Raw genomic sequence first — 16,355 nt, 5'->3', positions numbered from 1 at the left:
CTTGTCTTCTAACACCTGCAAGGCTTCTATGTCAGAGTCCGAAGGGCTGGAGAAGCAGGATGATGTGCCGGAGAATTTGAGGACTTCCAAGTGGGATGAGTAGCGGAATAGCTGGGGAGTTCTGATGTGACAACTGGGAAGGCACCATAATGTGTAAGCTTGATATAGTGACTTATGCATGAGTCTCGAGAGCTTTGAAGAAGAGCGCTTGGTGCCCTGTCACGTGCTGTGGTATAGACTCCATGACTTCCGGTACGTGGCCCTCGTGTTGTGGCTATGGTCAGAATATCTATCCACCGCTTCTTGACACTACCACGCAATCGTTGCGTTGACGAAGAACGTAGTAGACCAGCGGCGTGTGCCCATGTTAGACAAGCAGATGTGCAGCAATCACTGCAAATGGACCTATTTGAGCTGTGAAACCGTCATGATAACTGTCTCACCTTCTTCCATCTTGCTTGCATACAGAGTTAGCATATCACAATGAGCAGTGAGTACCCTACCTTCATCCATGGACGAACAACTCTTGGATGATTAGCATACTGATCCCGATTTCCGTCTAGCAACGCCAGCCGACCTCGCGAAGCAAGGAGACCTTGTCAAGAAGCTGATCCTCCAAGTCCTTGCCAACACGAATCAGCTGAGAAAGGATGTCAACAAAGTCCATGACATTCTGCAGGAAGCAAAAGCTTCATATGCGAAAAAGGCCAACATCAATGTCTCGATCAATGAACTGGACGAGAGGGTGGAGGAACTGGCAAAGGAGCTCAGGGACTACGTATCGAAGGTGAAGGAGGCAACTGAACTGCCCGGAAATGTGACGGTGACGGGCGAAGAGGAAGATGATGAATTGAAACTGAACGTGAAGTGGAAGCGATAGGCGTGGAAGATTGGCGTTGGTGTTTGCAGTTGCGAGCAATTGGGCGATGAAGTTGAATTATTGTGAAGCGTAGCAACGGTGTCTTGCACAAAGCCCTTATTCACTTCTTGTAAGTAGTGATCCTGTTCTGCCACGCGCCAGGCCACCAGTCTGGAACCGCTCGGCACAACCATTGCACGATAGCAGCATTGGCCTCAGCTGGCTTTTCAAGTGCAACCCAGTGACCAGCATCAATGCTTGTGAAGGAATAATTCTTGCAATGCTTCGCCATCGGTTCGGCCAGCCTCGAAGTAACAGTATCGCAGACCACATCGTACTTTGCCTGGATGAATAGACAAGGCATCTCAAGCACACCACCATTCTTCTGCTTCTCAAGGTTGAAGGCTCGATTGCGGTCATGATTCATGTAGTACGCGTCGGCTGGACCAAAGCCCGTCTTCTGCAGGGCTGTCACAAGGTCATTGTACGTCGCTTCATCGAGACAGGTGTTCGCCAGCGGTACGTCCTCTAGAGTTTCGACCCCACCGTACCATCCTCCATCCCTGCGAACAGTAGCGAGGAAGGCTGGTTTACCTAAGATGGCAGGGTTGCCTCTGCTGTATAGCTTCTTTGTAAATGCCGCGATGTTCTGATCAAACCATGCCGTAGCTTTGTCGAAGCTTTCCTCGTAGAATGACATGTAGTCCCATTGGCCCTTCGGATGTTTGTCTTCGGGGTACATGTCACGATTGACGTATTTGAGAACCTCTTCCAAGCCAAGCTCAATTGTTTTATATGGTACCGCCATCCAAACCATCGCTTTGCAGACTTCTGGATGGGTCGCAACAAGCGACGAAATAACCCCGCTGCCCCAGTCGTGACCTAACCAAACAGCTTCGGTCCTGCCAGTGTCTTCCAGCAAGGCAAGGAGGCCAGGGATGATGTTGTCGTGGGCATAATCCTCGATGTTCTTGTTCGCTGTACTGTTGCCATAGCCCGGCATATCAGGAGCGACCGCGTAAAAGCCGAGGCTTCCGAAGAGATTGAGCTGAGACTCCCATGTCTTAGCTATCGCGGGCCAGCCGTGAATGAAGATGAGCAATGGACCTGTCGATGGTCCAGAAGCTAAGTAAGAAATCTGTTTATCTCCATCGTGGTACTTAACGTTGTGCTCCGTGATGTTGGTCATGGCCGTAGGTCAATGAGCATAGCCTGAGCGTCGAGTGGCTCACATCCGCTCAGTGGCGAGGCTGGTTGGGAGAAAGAACATATATGCTTCTTTCTCGAGACCTAGCTGCGTCCATTGCCGTACCTGACTTCCTCACAAGAGCTGTTGCTATTGTAAGCAAGTGGTGAGCTTATGGAGCACCCCAGATTATGCGCGTGAAGATATCCCTATGCAGCACTTCGAGTGTACGATTGACGCGGCTCGTCCGGAGCAAGCTGCATATCCTGAGTGGCCTAGCTGATCGTCGGGAAGTCTTGAGGTGGCCTGAAGGTATTCCGGTATAATACTATACCTTACTTACCATGACAGACCGACCGATGGAGTTAGTCCGGAGCATCACAAGCTTACTTGCACTCAGCTTGGTCGATACGAAGGCATAAGACACCAGAAGGAACGGTAGAGAGCAAGATAGCGCGGACGTTCAGCATCGCATCATACAGTGACGGGATGCAATCACATCCTAACACAATTCTACAAGCACTATGACTTGATGAAGCACTTCCTTTCCCTTCAGAAGCCAACCGCGCATGATAGCTCTGTCGGGCCTCGGAGCCTTAATTTGTGGCTACCAAGCGCACGTGATCTGACCGAAGCGAAGGCCTCACCCGTAGCACTCCGTCACCTGAAAACCACGCAAGGTACCACGGCATATCCTGAGGTCAAGTCTTCGAGCTAACGCCTGAGCTGTGGCCTTTGGCTTTGTTATGGAACTATTGAGCGACCACATCATTTTGACTTAGCACTCGAACAGCGTTTGAAGTAGTGACTGCATTTGCACAGTCGCACCAGCAAGCACTTCTAGGTACGATGTAGCCTTTTGAGGTTCTTCTCAACTGTTTCCTGCTATATACATCGATGCTGCTCGCACTGAACATGCCGACCTTTCGCAGCAACCTGCCACAGCCAAAAGTAGAACGCCGCCATGCAGGTACCGCTCACAAATTTCAAGTACAACAATGAAAGAAGTATACATGTCTCAACCATATGATATCTGTGCCTCTGAATGAGGATCTCCTCCAGGAGCCATGAAATTTGTTTCAGGGTGTGCGAATGGACCAGCCTTCTTGACTGCAGAGCATCTGGCCATGGTCGGGGAACTGCAAATGTCAGAATCAGTCGCAGTCTCAACCAAAATAGGCAGGGGCAAAGCATAAGCGAGTGGAACATACCTTCTCGAAATGACATCAGTCATGTAAAAGTCCTTGATAGGGTTCTCCAATAGTGTCCCTGTGATCTTCGCGCCCTTGTTTTGGTCTACCAGCTGCACCTTGCCTAGTGCACTCAGGGATTGAGGTTCGAGAGCATCGTATCTTCTTAAAGCGGGTGAAATCTCCTCGCATCTGTCTCTGAGTGCTTCGATGTCATCATAGGGAAGTGGCACGCCGAGGTATTCCGATGCAGCTCGGAGGATCTTCCAATCATGTCGTGATGCACCTGGCAAGGATACTGCTTGTCGTGTAAGCTGTACTCTGCCTTCTGTGTTGACATAGGTTCCGGTCTTTTCTGTATATGTGCATCCTGGCAGCACAAGGTCGGCTAGCTGAGCACCCTTTTCACCATGGTGACCTTGGTACACCACGAAGGCATCCTTGGGGATCTCCCTCTCGTCAATTTCATCCGCGCCTAGGAGCCATACAATCTTGGCCTTGGTGTCCGCAACTTTCTGCGACGGTGTTGTGAAGCCAATTTCGTATGCACCCGTTCTCGAGGCTGCTCTTTGCAAGACGTTGTAGCCCTTCCATTCCTCTGTGTTGAAGTTGGCATTCTTGTCAACGAAGCCACCAACAGCCTCATAGATGGCCTTGGCATCTGCGTGTTCTGTGACACCACTGCCAATCAAGATCATTGGCTTCTTTGCCTCTGCAAGCTTCTTGCCGAATTCCCCTGAGAGAGCTTTCTTGACATCGTTAGCGTTCTCACCCAATTTGTCGTATTGGAATGTGCTCTCGAAGTCCTCGCCGATAAACCCAATCTCGAGAGGAGACCTCATCCACTGTTTTCTGATTCGTGAATTCAGTACTGCTGCCTCCCATCGTGGGTTGCTACCAATGACAAGTAGGACATCTGCCTCCTCGATGCCCCAAATCTTGGTGTTGAATGCGTAGTTGTTCCGGACATCTACACCATGAGCGATAGGCTTGTCGCCACCGGGCTGATCAAGTGCAAGGTTCTCCGAATCAAGAGAGTTTGCAAGATCTTTCGCAGCGACCAGAGCTTCGGTGTCCATGAGGTGACCAGCGACGAACTTGATTTCATTCTGGCCAACGTTTAGTCTCTTGTATGCCTCGCCGAGCTCTACTAGAGCTTGTTCCCATGTAGCTGGCTGGAATTGGTCGTTCTTCCGGATTAGAGGCGTAGTCAATCGCTGCGTCTTGAGGCCATCGAGCGCAAATCTGGTCTTGTCATCGATCCATTCTTCGTTGACGTCGTCATTCAAACGTGGCAGAACTCTCTTCACTTCCAACCCTCTTGCATCAACTCGAATGTTGGAACCCATACCGTTCAGTACATCGATAGACTCGAATTTGGTCAGCTCCCACGGACGGAAGCTGAAAGCGCCAGGCTTTGGTACCAGCGCACCAACGGGACAAAGGTCTGCGACGTTGCCTGACAGCTCGGTATCCAAATTTCGCTCGAGATATGTTCCGATTTCCATGTTGTTGCCTCGTCCTGCAGAGCCCAGTTCCGGAGCACCAGCAATCTCGTTTGCGAACCGAATACATCTCGTGCAGTGAATACATCTGTTCATCGAGGTCTTGATGAGAGGACCGATGTTCTTGTCTTCGACAGCTCGCTTGCCTGTAACCTCGTGGAATCGTCCTCGGTCGGCACCGTATCGCATTGACTGATCTTGCAAGTCACATTGGCCACCTTGATCGCAGATGGGGCAGTCGAGGGGGTGGTTCGCTAGCAGAAATTCCATAACACCTTCTCTTGCTTTGTGTGTAAGTGGCGAGTTAGTCTTGACCACCATGCCTGGCTGCACTGGCCAAGCGCAAGAAGCGACTGGTTTTGGGGCTCGTTCGACTTCGACGAGGCACATACGACAGTTGCCAGCAATGAGAAGCTTTCTGTCCAATGTTAGTCTACCTGCCTGCGCAATGTTTTCAAGCTGCATACTCATGGTAGCAGTATCTTGGTATGGTCACTCCCGCCTTCTCGCAGGCTTGAATGAGTGCTGAGCCGGCTTCGATCTCGACCTTCTTGCCATCTATCGTGAGTTCGACCATGTTTGCTCTCCTTCGAGCCGTGGAGGCAAAGCCTCTGTTGAAGGTCACCCTAGAGGCGCCTTTGGCGCGCACAGCGGCGCTGAGTAGCTGAGACCTCATTGCCATCGTCGATTGATCTCAGCTAGGGATTGTCGGCGAGGATAAAGAAGGTGATGTGGCGTGGTGAAGCTGGAGGGTCGCAGCTTCTTGACGTTGTCAATTCCAATCTCCGCGCTTGTCATTGGCCCGTTCCTTAATACTTCTTGGCGCCTTCCTCCTACAAATCATCGTGCAAGTCACCGGGCATACCGATCTTTGCAATGATGGCAAAGTGTACAGATCACGGACGAATGTTCGAGCATTAATTAAAATTTGCTTTCCATTACGCAGTTAAGTGTCGTCGATGCTATCGTTGCCTAGGCTATGCTAGCATGGGGTGGCGATGAACCTACCTACCTCTTACTACACCGTCGCGAACCTATCGCCCCTCGCTCAAACGCATGGAACCTCGACGCGCATTATACCGCTATCGCTTCTTGTTTCCCTCGAAGCATGTCTGTGATGCGCCGCCTCAACGCACCGAATGTGCCGACCATCCAGCACACACCATATACTGTCCTAGTGACTGGAAGGTATGACCTCCATCCCTTCTTTAGATCGTAACCAGTCTCCTTCGCAATTGCACCGACGATCACCCCGAAGAAGGGATACGGTGCGTCTTGTGCATACATGGTCGTCTTGTTGACTAGGGTCTCCGTCATGAACTTTACAGACCTCTCAAACACCGACTCCTCGTAGGCCTTTACTGCCGAATCCAACTCCGTTTGCTCAGTCACTGCCTTCTCTATCGTCGCAGCCAGGTCCAAAGAATCTTTCATGCCTGCGTTCACGCCTTCCCCAGCGAATGGGCTCATGAGATGGAAGGCGTCTCCGCAGAGTGAAAGTCCCATCTTGTGCTCGAAGCGATGCCCCACGGGTAGCTCGAAAAGTGGTGCGCACCAGAGGTCCTTGGCCGCTACGATCCACTGCTTGAAATCAGCGATCCAGTCCTTGTACTTCTCGAGCAGAACTCGCTTGAGCGCAACATCATCTCCATCGTGGTTGGCTTTCAAGTCTTCGATCCACTCACGTTCTCTCCTCGCATAGAACGAGCACCTCAAGGTCCCGTCTCCCATTCTCTGAGCCATGGCGCTCTGACCATACGAGTAGCTGAAGTTATTGCCCTTGCCCACCATACCCGAGATATGCTCCCACTTATCCCCTGCACTCTCCTTGTCAATCGAGCCCGAGATACCACAAATCCCGGCATAGCTAGGCTCGACATCAGTCAGTGCTTTTCTGACCTTGCTCCACGCCCCATCAGCACCAACAATCAGATCGAATGGTCCCTCAACACTGCCATCCTCAAACTTCAGCTTCCACCGATCACCTTCATGAACCACCTCCTTCACAGCTCTGTCCCACCGGATTATTTCATTAGGCACGCTCTCCAGCAACACCTCCATCAGTCTCACTCTATCAATCTCAGGTCGTGCTTCGAACCCCTCGATTGGTGGTGCCTCAGTCTGATGGATATAGACTGTTCCGTTCAAATCACATATCCGCATTTCCTCGCCTTCGAATCGTGCGTACTTGCAGAACTCGTCCCAGAGGCCCATCTTCTTGATGGCTGCGAGGCCTGTGGGTGGGTGCAGGTCGAGCGTGCCACCGGGAGAGTGCCTTGATGTTCGTGATGCATCTTTCTCGTAGATTGTAATGTTGACTTGAGATGAGATTGATGATTGAAGGAGAAGCCGAGCTAGCGTTAAGCCTACTGGACCAGCGCCTGTGATTGCTATGGTGAGCATCGTGCTCTAAGACTTGTGCTGGGATACCAAAATAAGGATGTAGATAGGTGCTGCTACGATGATGTTACCAGCATTAGTGTTGTGGTGTCTGTCTCGTTGCTTTCAGGTTTCCAGGAGGATCGCTCTTCGAGTATGCAATGCCTAGACCCGTGCTCTTGTCAAGTCAATACTGCTGATTCAGTCAATGGAGATTAGAGTGCAGTGCACTGCATGCTTGCAGAAGACGCCATGAGGCTACCCGGCTTGCGCAAGCTCTTTTATCAAAGCACTTAAATGCATCATGTCACCGTAGGGACGACGGTGGAAGCGCTGCTGCCTGCCAAAGACCTCGAGGTTCATGGTGCTGTCTATTCGGACATCGTAATCAAGAACGATTGGGTGATCCGGACACGCATTCGGCTCCTTGAGAGCTTGATGGGGCCGAATATCAACGCTATACCTTTCGTGGATAAACCTAGTCTTTTTGCCTGGAAGCTTGCGAGATTAAGCTTTGACACATGCTTGTCTTTGATTCTTGATATTCTAGTGTAAGAACAAATACAGGGAACTCGTGTAATCAGCTCGCTATAAGCCTCCGAATGCCTCGTTTCGACTGCGGACACATCGGGACGAACAAGAAGGTCATGCTGCACGGGAACGAATTTTCATCAGAGATCGCCCGCCGCTATCCAAACCACGGATCGCTCTCAGTTACGGGCTGTTCCATGACCCGCTCGAGCTCACAGGCAATGCGGCTGAGGTTCGTCAGGTCGCGCATTATAGCTGATTCTGCCTGCAGGTAGGAAGAAGAAGGCCACTAAAGCTCCATTCCGTACCTGTATCTGTCAGCATCCCCTCCTCACAATCTGCGAGGTGTCTAACCTGAGGATAATGATGTGTGCCTGGACCTGGCGACGTCCAACCCGCTTTCTGCCAGCCTTGCATGCCCTTTAGCTCCGCAGTCTCGTCCAGCTGAACGACACAATTGATTTCACCATAGGGATGTTTATGGTACTGGCCAGAGTACTCCTCCTGGGACTCCATGTAGACAGTCGTAAGCGAGAAGTACCTGGTCTCAGCTGACGGTAACTTGACCTTCGATCTCCGGTACTTCCGCCCGTCCATCTCGATGTTCGCACACCAGCCTTCCTGTAGACCTATTTTGACATACTTGCAGAGGTCCTCGTATATCGGGTTGCCTGGGCCGTAGTTCTGGTTGAGGAAGGCTTCAAGGTCACGACCAGGTGTTCTTGACCGTTAGTGTAAGTCGAAGGGTATGCGCAAGAATGAGACATACAGGTCTTCGACTTCTGCGAAGAAGTCCTTGCATCTGTCTACTAGAGCCTTGGCGTTCGGGTACTGCTCTAGGTCGACTTCTTCGGTTGTGCCTCCGTACGACATCTGGTGAAGAGACTCGAACTGGTTATTTGTGTCTGTGACCGTAGGATGTCAATACTCGACGAATGTGTTCGAGGACGAAGTCACGGAATTGGTCATATAATTGAGGGCCTTGTGAACTCGGGGACTTCGGTTCTCCTCACGCCAAATGCCACGTGCAATTGCCGATCGTTCATAAGGCGTCCGTTCGTTATGCCATAACTTGAAGCATCACAACTCATCCACTACCGACTTTACCGCTCCATGCAAGGAGCATGAGCACACACGTTCCTACAACAATACCGTGTACAGGGATTTTACGTCCTCAAGCCCGGCGCTTTCTTGCAACCCAAAACTGTGCGACGTATGCATACTTGTTCAGAGACGAGCTGTTGAAGTTGTAAAGCGCCTCCTTGCCACGTACTTGAGATCCCGGTAAAGTGAGATCGCCGCATTGACTATTTGTCTCAAGGAACTCGAATCCCATCGCCTCAGCAACAAGGACGATCTCTTCCAACGAAAGCTGAACCCAGGGTGAAGTGCCGTACAAAAGAGGCCCGTTGTTAATCCACACACCACCAGGCTTGAGGAGTCAATTGATCGCTTCGAAGTACGCCATGAGGTTTCTCGCGGTGTCGATAAAGAAAAGGGTCACAATCGCGTCGAATCCGGATGATGACTCCTTGAAGACTCTCGTAAAGTCCCCTTCAACGAGCAGGACTTGAGATGTGTTGACGGGCACGTCAGGGAAGCTGACTTTGCGCCGCATTTCCTTTTTGGTCTTGAGATGGGACCAGAGTTCAATGAAAGGGTACATCGAAACACTGTGAGCTGTGGTAATGGTTTCAAGATAGTGGTAAGCTGCGTTGACGAACGACGACCACTCATTAGCCGTCACCAGGAAATGTGCTTCGTACAGAGTCAGTCTTGCTGGATTGCTCAACTTGCGATAGACAAACGGAACTCACCACTTAGATCTGCGATTTCATGAGCCAGACGTCCAAGTCCTGAACCGGGTACCAACACTTCGACGGAGTCGGTCTCTCCATTGTCTGCGACTTCAAAGTACTGTCTAAGGTAACTGTTGATGCATGGAAAGCTGTCTTCGCGCTCGTTGTGGCCTTCCAGCGCCCAGTCTCTCACGAAGAGTTTCAGCGCCTGCGAGACACTTTCGCGATCCGGATTTCTGTTCGCTGCGCGTTCTTGCCGAACGAAGGTTTCGAGCTCCGTCCGACTGATACCATAGTAGGTCAGAGCTGCTTCCACGATCTCACGACAGATAGCCTCATTGACGGACTGCGACTGCTTCAGCTCGTGGAAGGTATGACCATACCCAATGGCAGTATCCAGGATCTAACAAGAGTCAGCTCAAGTCATCGATGCGTTGCTCATCACGAGCTTGCCTTTTTCTGCCTTCGTGGCACATTCTGATACAAGCTTTCGTAGCGCTCGAGCTCCTCATGATGATAAGACTCAAACCCGTATAGAGCTTCTAGCACTCGCTGCTTCAAAGATTTCGATTCACCTTTGATGGCGCCGGAATCTAGTTGATGAAGGAGTTGAGCTCGTTGATTCTCATGTCGGCTAACTGTGATTGGCTGAGCTTGGGCGTGGATCGTAGTCACGTGGCTAACTACGATTTCTTGAGCTGGAAAGCTCTCCCGCGCACTTCCTTCTGCATGGATTCCGAGCACCACCGCCGACACAGTCAGAATGTTGAACAATATTGACCACATTCTCTGGCAGTCAGGGCTTGCGCCTACCACCAAAGTACTAGGTTATAAAGATTTTCCGCAAGTGCCTGGTCACTGATGTTCACGAATCTAACGCCATAGTCAAAGAGTCGCGGAGAACTCTGGCAAGGTCGTTGCTCGGTGTCCATCGGTGCTACGGTCGTACTCAGCATGCTTGAACAAGCTATGCTAAGATCCGCTTTGCATTGGAGTTCTTCTCACGACCGCTCCTGGCCCGTCCAGTCCTGTCACCATATTCCAGCCCTTCAGTCGCCGTCAGCTTGGCGAGCTGCGCCAAGAGTGAGGACCTTGGGATCGTGCCAAGCTTGATATCTCAACGGTCTCTGCTGTTCCTGATCATGGGCGAATCAACCAGTCTTGTCACTCCGCTCTCCATCTAGACAAGGGTGCCGGCGAGGCCGCTGTTCGGCTAATGGTTTGGCACACGCCAAAGCACTAAAACCAGCCATGAGCAAATACTGGCTCCAAGCAATCCATGGAGAACTTCTGAAGCAACGGCGAAGACCGAGCTTGAGTGCGCCATTCGAGGCAAAGACTGAGTGGCGATCCATATAAAAGATGTAGGTACGCTCCTCTTCCATGCCACGTTCTTACCACATCTACCGTATTCTTGCTTCTTCCTCCGCAACATGAAGCCCACTCAAGTACTATTGTTCGTTCTGGCGTCCATTTCCGGCGTCAGATCACAAAGCAGCACAGAATCTCTCGCGCCATCGCCGACTGAATCTACCGGATGTGAGCCCCATGGTGACCACTGGTGAGTACTCTACAGCATTTGCAACCAGCGTAATCTGTCTGACAGCGATTCAGGCACTGCGAAGCTGCGGTGACACCTACGGCCGCCTCTAGTGCTCTTGAGGCGTCCGAGTCTGAAGCACTACCACCCAGCCCAACCGAGTCAACAGGTTGTGAGCCACATGAGGATCATTGGCATTGTGAGGGGCCTGTAAGCACTGGAACAGAGACTGCTGCAGCTGCAACACTACCACCAAGCCCGACCGCGTCGACTGACTGCGAGCCACATGGCGATCACTGGCACTGTGAAGCACCCGTCACTTCTGCCGCATCTGAGACTGCTGCTGCAGCAACATCTGCTGCCGGCAGCATCACTTCTGCACCAACTGGCTCGGCCGCAGCCGCAACATCTGCTACAGCCAGCATTACTTCTCCAGAGACTTCCATCAACGCAGCAATGAAGGGCTCTGTTCCAGGGTTGGTCTTGGGTCTCCTGGCACTCGGCCTCTAATCGATCCATCGTCTGAAGGCAAGGATGGCAAAAGAGTCAGGAGCACATGGGTGTCGGGTATGTACCACCTTTTGTATATACAGCCAGATTGTCCTATAAATACACCATTGCAAACTGTGGTCAGTGAGTGGCTTTACTCAGGCAAGCCATGGACGCAGGGAGTTTGTGTTTGCCATTACGTCTACCATAGATACCAGCAAATGCCAGCCACACTGCAACGCTAATCTTCTTCTTTTTAATTACACTTTCACTTGCCCGAAGCTACTGACACTTATAGCACCTCCGTCATATGCGAAGCACATCCACACTGCAAGCCGACAAGGCCTGGCAACGATGAAAGGCGGTCTTGAAGGCGGCTGCATAGAGTATCGCTATGGCTATGAAGAAGAGGGCAGGAGAGTCCTGCCCAAGCGAGGCGACCTGCTTGCACTCCAGTGTTCATGATCCCAGTGGACAATGTCGATTGGTCGATCACTGTGTCCTTGAGCATCACTGACGAAGTGCAGTGCTACTACTAGCTGTAAACACACAGCATTTTTTTCAACAATAGATACATATTTCCAGCTGATGTTTCGATATTCCCTGCAGCAAAGTGTTTCTTATATCAACTCATCCAACATCGCATGATCTACAAGAGCACCCGCCTGTCTCAGAACCATATACCAAGGAAACCGCGCAACATGGAGCATGCAGCTATTGCGAGCCACGCACCACTGGGTGGAAGCCATTGGGATGACTCCATAAAGCGACTCAACATTACCACTCCTCCAGAAAACACGGCTTCTGACCTGTCAACACCTGCTAAACTCTCTACCATAACAGATCCCAGTAACCCACCTGGCTGGCAGGCACAACCTGCGGCTTCTGATCCCCTCTTGGAAGCGGATGCCGACAATATGCAAGACGAAGATGGTGCTGACCAAGAGAGTGTTGGAAGTTGTACATCAGATGATGCCAGCCAACAATACAACGAGCACCTTTGCGAGACCTGCGAATACGATCTCAAGGACTGTCTTAACGACAGATGCGAACAAGGTCATTGCCAGTATGCTTGCTCATGCCCAGTGTCCTTACTGCTACCGAGCCACGACGATGTGTCTTTGCCCCGAGTGTGCACTGTGCGGGGAGAAGCCACACTCCTGCTACTGCGTCATGCCCGACACCCTAAGAGTTCATGTCGAGAGTCGCCGACGAGCGACGAACATTGTTCGCATCAAGAAGAACAATGACTCAGGATCTGGCGGGCGGAGAGATGCAACAATTGTGGTGCGAGGAGACATGCGCTTCGTCATTACGGTTGGCCACCCGTACCCCGATTGGCGAGATGACTACGCCAAAGCCAAACACCGAGCCACTGAGTTCCTAGCAGGAACGATGAAAATCACAAAAAGCAGCTTTCGCAAGACCTTTGTTGACTCACCGAAGCAAGCAACCAAGAAGTACAAGGACAACCGAGAATGGCAAGAGCATGTCAGAGAGTGTCGCGATATCGTCCAGTCCGAAGCACCAGCCAACACCAGCTATACCTATGTCATCGAGAAAGATGGCGTCAAAGACATGGTGACGAAGCTCGCTGACTTGCCGACCGATAAGCCGTACATCGGCTTCGACATGGAAGCCAAGGGGCTCGGTCATACTTCGCGCCTTTGCTTATTACAGATTCGAGATCATCTACATGACCAGTCCTACCTTGTGGACCTGCTCGTACTCGGCAAATCAGCATTCAAGACCAAGGGCAAGGATGGCAAGACGACCTTGAAGATGATCCTAGAGGATCCGACACGAACGAAACTTATCTTCGACTGTCGACAGGACTCATGTACGCTGTACGCGAATGCTGGCATCAAACTGCGAGGTGTCCTCGATGTTCAGGTCATGTACATGCTGACCTCTGACTTCTGCCCACAATATCGCACTGGATTGGCGAAAGTTGTCAAACTGACATGCCAGCTCAACGAAGACGCAAAAGCCAAGTGGGATGCCAACAAGGCCAACACTCCTGGTGAACTCAAAATCTGGGAGAACAGACCTCTCGAGGCCAAGTACAGAGCTTACGCTCTGGGGGACGTCGAGCTGCTAGGTACCATGTACGAGAAGATCTCGGCACGATTGACTAGAGAAGGTATGGAGGAGTCTGCGCGTTGGTCAGCAATTGAAGTGGAGCGGACGTGGTGCAAAGCTAAAGATTAGAAGCGGAACCTAGTGATGGCTTCGCTTTGTGCTGGGGGAATGAGGAGGATCCCGACTACCCAAGAGTGATGCGAGTGGGACCGCCGTTCTGGAGACCACGACCGAGACGAAAGACTGAGCTTGAGCTGGAGGAGGAGTTTGAGGACGAGAGGAATAGACAAGAAGGGTTACTTCCTGGCTATTGGGCTCCTGCTGTGAATACCGAGCAGCAACCTACAGGTGCGGCTAATGCGCCCACTGATCTGGACCAGCAAGAAGGCAATGCGCCAGAGGATATGGCTGGCACCGACAAAGAGACAACGGCTTTCATAGCAGAGACACTACAAAGTCCTGTCGGGGACTCGACTTCTGGGGTGAACGACGCGTCTGGTGTCGAGAAGGCGGGCACTGCTATGTGCAGTAGCGGATGGTAGGCTTGTCGATTTCTCCCGAACAGAGCTGCATACATTGAAGATTGCCGCGTTGAGCAGTGCACGAGCTGGGTGACTCGGCGTGTCTTAGGCTGTGAGGATATTGAAAAGTTGTCACGTAAGAAGAAGTCTGATTGTTCCCACCCTTATTGATAGTAATTTTGAAATAGAAGCGTTTCACAAGCTTCGTTTAGCTTCATTTAGAGTGTTGCGTTCGTGAAGATCACTCGGAATGAGCGCATTTGACTTACTCTCCATCCCCTGATCAAGACAAATGTCAAAGCAGAATGGAAATCATGCCCACGATATGTATTGTACCTTTTATCCTGTTAGGTGAGCGACCTGATTGTTTCATCTCCCTGTGAATGTGTATCGCAAGCGTGTGAGACGCCTTACTTCGTTATCGACCATCTATACGGGCCTTTGTCTCCGTCTCACACAGACGTGTTCTTCGGTCACAGGCAACTGTTAGACAACTGACTGTTACTCGAGATCTGACGGGGAAATCTGTTGCCTTGAGGCATTCTCAGACACATCAGCAGCTCAACCGCATAAACCAGCACCATCGCAGCTCGCACTCTCGCGGCTCAAATGGCTGCGCGACTCGATCCAGCTCAGCGCAAGAGCATCCTGCGAGTCTTGTTTACATCCTTACTTCTGGACTTGGTAAGTCCCTCGGAAGTTTTGCGCGCCATCTGCTGATGCGGCCAGATCTCATTCACGTTCATACTGCCTCTGTTTCCGTCCCTACTAGCCTTCTACCGAGCCCTCGATAACCGACCGAACTCTCTGCTGAACAGCATCCTGCACTACTTGAACGCATACAAAGAGTCTTTTGCGATTCCGATCAATTCTAAATATGACATTGTACTCCTGGGAGGTGCTCTAGGCTCGCTCTTCTCGCTACTACAAGCGATAGCTAGTCCGTTGATAGGCCGAGCCTCAGACAAATATGGCAGAAGAACAGCACTCCTGTGGAGCATGTGCGGGAACATCGCGAGCGTGGCACTCTGGTGCGCAGCCGTGGACTTCAGAACTTTCCTGCTGAGTCGTGTTGTGGGCGGGCTCAGCGAAGGCAATGTGCAGCTGGCGACTGCGATCGCAGCAGACATCTCGGACGAGTCGCAAAGAGGTTCAACAATGGCCATGGTGGGCGCATGTTTCAGCATTGCTTTCACGTTTGGTCCTGCTCTTGGAGCGTGGCTTGCCAGCATCACTACAGTCTCTGCTAACCCATTCGCAACCGCAGCCGGCTTCTCGCTCTTTTTGATAGTGCTGGAAACTGTCTACATCTACTTTTGCTTACCAGAGACTAAGCCTGCAGCACGGGTCGAGAACAAAGGAAAAGCTGGTACTGTTCAAGCCAGCAAGAAGCACACCAACGCACCATACCTGCTGAATGCGGTCCACTTCCTATTCCTGCTACCATTCTCAGGCATGGAGTTTTCCCTGCCATTCTTGATCACATCGGAAATTTACCCAGATCATGCATCTCCATCGAAACTCAACGGCCGTCTGCTAGGCTTTGTTGGTCTGATCGCGTCGCTTCTACAAGGTGGCGTCGTCCGACGAATGGCACCACTCACAGTTGTGAAGACTGGTGTCTTTAGCTGCACGCTTGCATTTTTCCTCCTCTCTAAGGTTCAATCAACAGGACAACTCTATGCGGCAGGCACGTTACTTGCGATCACATCAGCTACGGTTGTCACGGGACTGAACAGCCTAGGAAGTTTTGAAGCAAAAGAATCAAATCGTGGAGAGGTGCTTGGTGCATTGAGGAGCTGGGGGCAATTCGGACGAGCTCTTGGCCCTATCGTGTTTTGTTCCATGTTCTGGTGGTTGGGACGAGAGACTGCGTACCAGATCGGTGGTGCTTGCATGCTTGGTGTCGTGGCAATTGTGTTCGGAGGTCTGAAGGCACCAATTATTGCTAAGTCTGGAAAATGAGAAAGACAATGTTGTACCTTGGCCAACAGATGATATGAAGGATAACTATACGCTTTTGGATCTAACTCTGTTACAGACCGTCAGTCGTGAGAACGCCTTACGCCTGCGCTTGGTTAACCGGCCCAGTCGAATTCCGCAACAACTCCCAAAGTGTCATGCATATCAACAGGAAAATTGTCCACCGTGGATGGTCTTCCATGTTGAGCATGAGGGTGTAGAAGAAGCCGCATAAGGCCGCGAATGCAAAGGTGACGAAGAGAAGGAAACCAAGTATGTTCAGAACCAGGTAGACTGCTTCCGGGGCTGTGG

At 51.3% G+C, this 16,355-nt stretch overlaps 8 protein-coding genes across 8 annotated transcripts; 3 read left to right on the top strand and 5 right to left on the bottom strand.

Annotated features, from left to right (window-relative positions):
* Nucleotides 1–483: 483 nt before the first annotated feature.
* PMZ80_009605 (uncharacterized protein) lies at nt 484–880 on the top strand (the record flags this gene model as incomplete). The annotated part of the gene is made up of 2 exons (XM_064877998.1): nt 484–490; nt 564–880. The coding sequence occupies 2 exons, from the start codon at nt 484–486 to the stop codon at nt 878–880; spliced, it is 324 nt and encodes a 107-aa protein (XP_064726106.1).
* A 100-nt stretch (nt 881–980) lies between these two features.
* Nucleotides 981–2,048, bottom strand: PMZ80_009604 (uncharacterized protein; the record flags this gene model as incomplete). The annotated part of the gene is made up of 1 exon (XM_064877997.1): nt 981–2,048. One exon carries the CDS (start codon nt 2,046–2,048, stop codon nt 981–983), a length of 1,068 nt encoding a protein of 355 aa, XP_064726105.1.
* A 1,015-nt stretch (nt 2,049–3,063) lies between these two features.
* NdufS1 (ndufs1 NADH-ubiquinone oxidoreductase subunit) lies at nt 3,064–5,422 on the bottom strand (the record flags this gene model as incomplete). Its single annotated transcript, XM_064877996.1, has 3 exons — nt 3,064–3,184; nt 3,257–5,158; nt 5,208–5,422. 3 exons carry the CDS (start codon nt 5,420–5,422, stop codon nt 3,064–3,066), a joined length of 2,238 nt encoding a protein of 745 aa, XP_064726104.1.
* Nucleotides 5,423–5,814: 392 nt separating this feature from the next.
* On the bottom strand, nt 5,815–7,143 carry PMZ80_009602 (uncharacterized protein; the record flags this gene model as incomplete). Its single annotated transcript, XM_064877995.1, has 1 exon — nt 5,815–7,143. The coding sequence occupies one exon, from the start codon at nt 7,141–7,143 to the stop codon at nt 5,815–5,817; it is 1,329 nt and encodes a 442-aa protein (XP_064726103.1).
* A 756-nt stretch (nt 7,144–7,899) lies between these two features.
* On the bottom strand, nt 7,900–8,523 carry PMZ80_009601 (uncharacterized protein; the record flags this gene model as incomplete). Its single annotated transcript, XM_064877994.1, has 2 exons — nt 7,900–8,371; nt 8,420–8,523. 2 exons carry the CDS (start codon nt 8,521–8,523, stop codon nt 7,900–7,902), a joined length of 576 nt encoding a protein of 191 aa, XP_064726102.1.
* A 568-nt stretch (nt 8,524–9,091) lies between these two features.
* Nucleotides 9,092–10,235, bottom strand: PMZ80_009600 (uncharacterized protein; the record flags this gene model as incomplete). Its single annotated transcript, XM_064877993.1, has 3 exons — nt 9,092–9,408; nt 9,468–9,852; nt 9,903–10,235. The coding sequence occupies 3 exons, from the start codon at nt 10,233–10,235 to the stop codon at nt 9,092–9,094; spliced, it is 1,035 nt and encodes a 344-aa protein (XP_064726101.1).
* A 2,416-nt stretch (nt 10,236–12,651) lies between these two features.
* PMZ80_009599 (uncharacterized protein) lies at nt 12,652–14,102 on the top strand (the record flags this gene model as incomplete). Its single annotated transcript, XM_064877992.1, has 2 exons — nt 12,652–13,639; nt 13,693–14,102. 2 exons carry the CDS (start codon nt 12,652–12,654, stop codon nt 14,100–14,102), a joined length of 1,398 nt encoding a protein of 465 aa, XP_064726100.1.
* Nucleotides 14,103–14,690: 588 nt separating this feature from the next.
* Nucleotides 14,691–16,046, top strand: PMZ80_009598 (uncharacterized protein; the record flags this gene model as incomplete). Its single annotated transcript, XM_064877991.1, has 2 exons — nt 14,691–14,765; nt 14,811–16,046. 2 exons carry the CDS (start codon nt 14,691–14,693, stop codon nt 16,044–16,046), a joined length of 1,311 nt encoding a protein of 436 aa, XP_064726099.1.
* Between the last annotated feature and the right edge of the window lie 309 nt (nt 16,047–16,355).

Source organism: Knufia obscura (genome assembly GCF_036327395.1).
Source record: "Knufia obscura strain CCFEE 5817 isolate CBS 148926 chromosome Unknown scaffold_14, whole genome shotgun sequence".
NCBI lineage: Eukaryota > Fungi > Ascomycota > Eurotiomycetes > Chaetothyriales > Trichomeriaceae > Knufia > Knufia obscura.
The sequence above is the reverse complement of the archived record's forward strand: the minus strand, read 5'-3'. Positions and strand labels throughout refer to the sequence as shown.